This window comes from Chiroxiphia lanceolata, chromosome 4 (genome assembly GCF_009829145.1).
Source record: "Chiroxiphia lanceolata isolate bChiLan1 chromosome 4, bChiLan1.pri, whole genome shotgun sequence".
Taxonomy (NCBI): Eukaryota; Metazoa; Chordata; class Aves; order Passeriformes; family Pipridae; genus Chiroxiphia; species Chiroxiphia lanceolata.
Genome location: NC_045640.1, coordinates 10053094 through 10057010, shown reverse-complemented (window position 1 = coordinate 10057010; position 3917 = coordinate 10053094). Strand labels below are relative to the sequence as shown.

Below are 3917 nucleotides of genomic sequence, written 5' to 3'. Positions count from 1 at the left end.
CTGGTGGACGGACAGACAGGGACACAGTCAGTTTAGTAAGTGCCCCTGGAACGGGGAAAGCGAAGCGAGTGGAGGGTGAGCGCGCTCTATAAAAAACTAATGTATTTACTTTGCATAAAAGCCTTTGTCATAGGGCTGTTCTCCTCCAGCTTTGGACACAGAAGAAATAAGATATTTCAAAGTTCTGTGTGTTAAGCTCCCAGCACAGAACAGATAAAGCTGAATTCCATCAGCAAGAAAGTAACTGTTCAGATCTCTCTCCTGTTTCACTTGTGACATTTGCAAGCAACACAAGACTTTACTGCAGTAAAGCAGGAATTAAATCCACAGTTTTCATTGGCATTGAATAGAGCTCTATGCAATTCCACACCTTGATTCTTTTTTCTTTTGGTGGGATAAAACTAATTGCTGGTTTGCAGTGATCCAATACACGCAAATCCAAGAATTTCTATATTTTTGGCTTGCCAAAATGCAGGGATTTTCACAATATTCTTCCATGAGATCTAATCGATATTGCTTCGAAATATGATTTCCTATGACAAAGGCTTCCCCTTTTTTTGCAAGATATGAGTAAATATTATGGATTCCTCTAAGTAAAATCCGTGTCATTTATCAAATTAAATGAGCTCAGCAGGTTATGCAACACAGCTTGTTTTTTTAATGTATGTGATATCTAACAGCAAAACTCACCCTGTAGAAAGGAACATCAGAAGTCCAGTGGTAACTGTATGTCCAAAGGGGAACTGAACCATTCCTCCCTCAATTGTAACACTTTCCTCACTCACCGTGGTGCTTTAGGGATGTTCTGTGTAAAGCTGCTCTTTGTACCCAACAAGGAGCACTTTGTGGAGTTCCCTGCAATGTTCCTCACTGCTCCGAGCAGTGTCCCGTGAGCTGTGTCAGATCATTCCCATTGACGTTACGTAAGGAGGAATTTAGAACAAAATCCAGGCCATGCTCATTGTGAGGCACAAATGAAAGGCAACTATTTTTGCCCCTCTCAAAATCTTGTTTGTTTTAATTTGAAAAGACTGAAGGCTTTCACAAGAATTTACAGAAAATGCTTGATACTTTCCCATTTTTCCTATGAAAATGACAGTGTTCTTTTTACTTCTGCCAGATAGGATTAATAATCCTCTGATAAATTTTAGAGGGCTTTGTTCTGTGAATACCTGCTAGGAAACAAACATGTTTTGCCTAGAGCACCATGAGCTTCTAATAGGTTAAATAAACACCACACAGTAGTATCCCAGTGCCAAACACTCGGAATGCACAAGTTAGCAGTTTAAAAGTTATAATGCAGGCAGGATTTAAATCAGAGCGAAAAAGAGAAAGCAGTTATGTACAGTACAAGCTGCCTCCTGAAGCTCTAGTTTAGCCTGTGTATGTATGGGAGACACAAATTCATAAGAAACACCAGCTACAATTCTTCACTACCACTACACTGCTTTTGGATTTCATTTAACTTTTCAGGAATTAACCGAAAGCATTGCTGAGCTCTTCTCCCTGGGATCCAGTGATAGGATGTGTGGGAATGGTTCAGACTGGACTTCAGGAAGCATTTCTTTACTGAGAGGGTGGTCAGACACTGGAACAGACTTCCTAGAGAGGTGGTTGATGCCCCAGGCCTGTCAGTGTTTAAGAGGCATTTGCACAGTGCCCTTAATAACGTGCTTTACCTTTTGGTCAGCCCTGAATTGGGTCAGGCAGTGGGACTAGATGGTCACTGTAGGTCCCTTCCAAGTAAAAATATTATATTCCACTCATTAGTTGGCCCAATTTTTAGAACAGGTACCATCCTGGACCACGAGTCAGGTGGATTTTTTTAAGAAAGCTTAGAAGTTTTAAAAAAAGGGATTAGAAATTCCTTCAAAACAAAGAATAGGAAGCTACAGGCATTCAAACAGCATTTGCCAGCTGGCCTGAGCATTGAATAAACATAAATGGGTTTATAGCTCATTATACAAGACTGCTATCTTTCCCATCATCCTTATTAAATAGCTTAACATGATGCTGGAATCAAGCAAACATCTGTTTATCTAGCTCGCTGTGGGCAGTATTTTACCAGAATTAGAGAGATTTACAAATTCCACATTCAATGGAGCCAGCATACAACACATAAACGCTCTGCTACTCTACTGGATGGATTTCAGAACTAGGAAGGCTTAAAAAAAAAAATCTCTTGCTGTAAAACCTATTTACAGTTTAAGAACTCAGCAGTACCTCAACATTTCTAAAGTTTTTTCAGAATAATCATCTCTACATTCATGTTCTCCCTTTATATATATACTGTGGTTTAAGTGTTTGAAGCGTAACATCAATACTAGTGTGTGTTTACAGTTCACATTATTTATGAAAATAAAGGTTTATGGGGTTAGGTTTTTTCCTCAACACAAAGATGTGGACAAACATACCAACTAGGCTATAACTGAGTTAACACAAAACACTTGACTGACTTCAGCTACACTTAAATAGAAAGAATATGATGAATCAAAGTTGAGAAGACGCTGTATACAGAGAACATCGTCATTCTACAGAACCTCCCCCAATCAAAGTTGTCATGATGTGAACTTCCAGTTAGTCTCTAAAATAAACTTTTTTGTTCTGGAAAACTTATACTAGAAGAGTTTGTGGAACACAATTCTCTGTTTGAAAGAAGTTTCAGGTTTTAGAACTTTATCAGTAACATCACAGGTGTCTACGTAGTTTGACTTTCATATCTATGACAAACACACCGACTTTCAGATACAACAGGACATACAAACATTTTGATTTCTCCAAAGTATAATCCGAAGGAGCCCTGCAGAGATAGCTGAAACAGCTGTAGAAGTTGCTGCCACCAAGTACTTGCTGCTATTCCTTGGTTGGAATTTGAATTCCCCTGCAGCTAACAGAAAACATGGAAATAGTTCCATATCCACTTCCGTGCAGAAGTCTTCTGTGTAAGTTTAAATCCATGTCAGCGGTAGCACTTTTGCACTGGAACAGATTAGGAACTCTTCCATTTCATTACCACACCCAAATTGTGTGGGCAGCAGCAAACTGTTGGGGCAGAAACTTCCAGGGCTGTTTCAGCTATATCTCACAGACAACTTCAGAGTATTCCTTTTCAAACTGAGGAACTGGACACACAGATATGGAAACACGTAAGGTGACTTTCACAGTCTGTCTCAAAGGGGGAGTGCACTTTAACATGAGATCTGCAACTACCTGGAATTTCATGAAATTCAGAACTAAAGAAACCAACATTTTAACTGAAAAAGCCTGCTTTTTTTTTTTAAAAAAAAAAAAAGGCAAAACCAACAAAAGCCTTAGTAAACAAAGATGCAAGAGTGAAGCAAAGCACAAAAGCAGGTCAGAGTATGGAATGATACTTACTATGGTAACAGGTACTCTTTAGCATATCCATCTCCTGTTTGTAACGCAGCCACAAGAAGAAAAAAGCACAAGTAGAGAATCTATGCATTCATCACAGCCATTGTGTTACGTTAGAAGAATGGTTGCAACCATTCTTGTAGAAAACAGAATGAGATGAAGTAGTGAATGGCAGACTAACAGACAGGTGATATATACAATGTACAAGGTAAAGGAAACAAGACAATAATTGGATTACACCTGTTTGAGATTGTCATTTTATCCTTTCTTGAGGAAATTGTCGACTTTAGAGGCCCTGCTCTCATTTTAGTTAAAACTACGACATAAGGTGAGCAAATAATCAAATTTAGATTCAAACTGAGTCGGAAAAAATATTTACGGAGGTGTAATCCAAGTACAATAATGTTTAAGAAATGTGCAATCAGTGAAGATTTACCAAAGCATGTAGATATGTGTCTGGTTCACCATCAGACACTATTTCATTTCGTAAGAGCAATTCTCTCTCACAAAAAAAGTACAAAAGGTAAATCAGTTGAGAAACA

The 3917-nt window shown here is 38.5% G+C and overlaps 1 protein-coding gene across 10 annotated transcripts in view; it reads right to left on the bottom strand.

The window, feature by feature from the left end:
• Positions 1–3917, bottom strand: part of ADD1 (adducin 1) — a 62777-nt gene that overhangs the window by 2516 nt on the left and 56344 nt on the right. For 3 of the 10 annotated variants that reach the window (XM_032687125.1, XM_032687126.1, XM_032687127.1), the window contains one exon: positions 3378–3412. The exons of 5 other annotated variants lie outside the window; for them this stretch is intronic. In XM_032687125.1, the coding sequence (XP_032543016.1) occupies positions 3378–3412 (35 nt within the window). Of the gene's footprint in view, positions 1–3377; positions 3413–3917 lie in introns of those variants that run through there. 2 more of the 10 variants (XM_032687124.1, XM_032687128.1) reach the window with 1 other exon arrangement.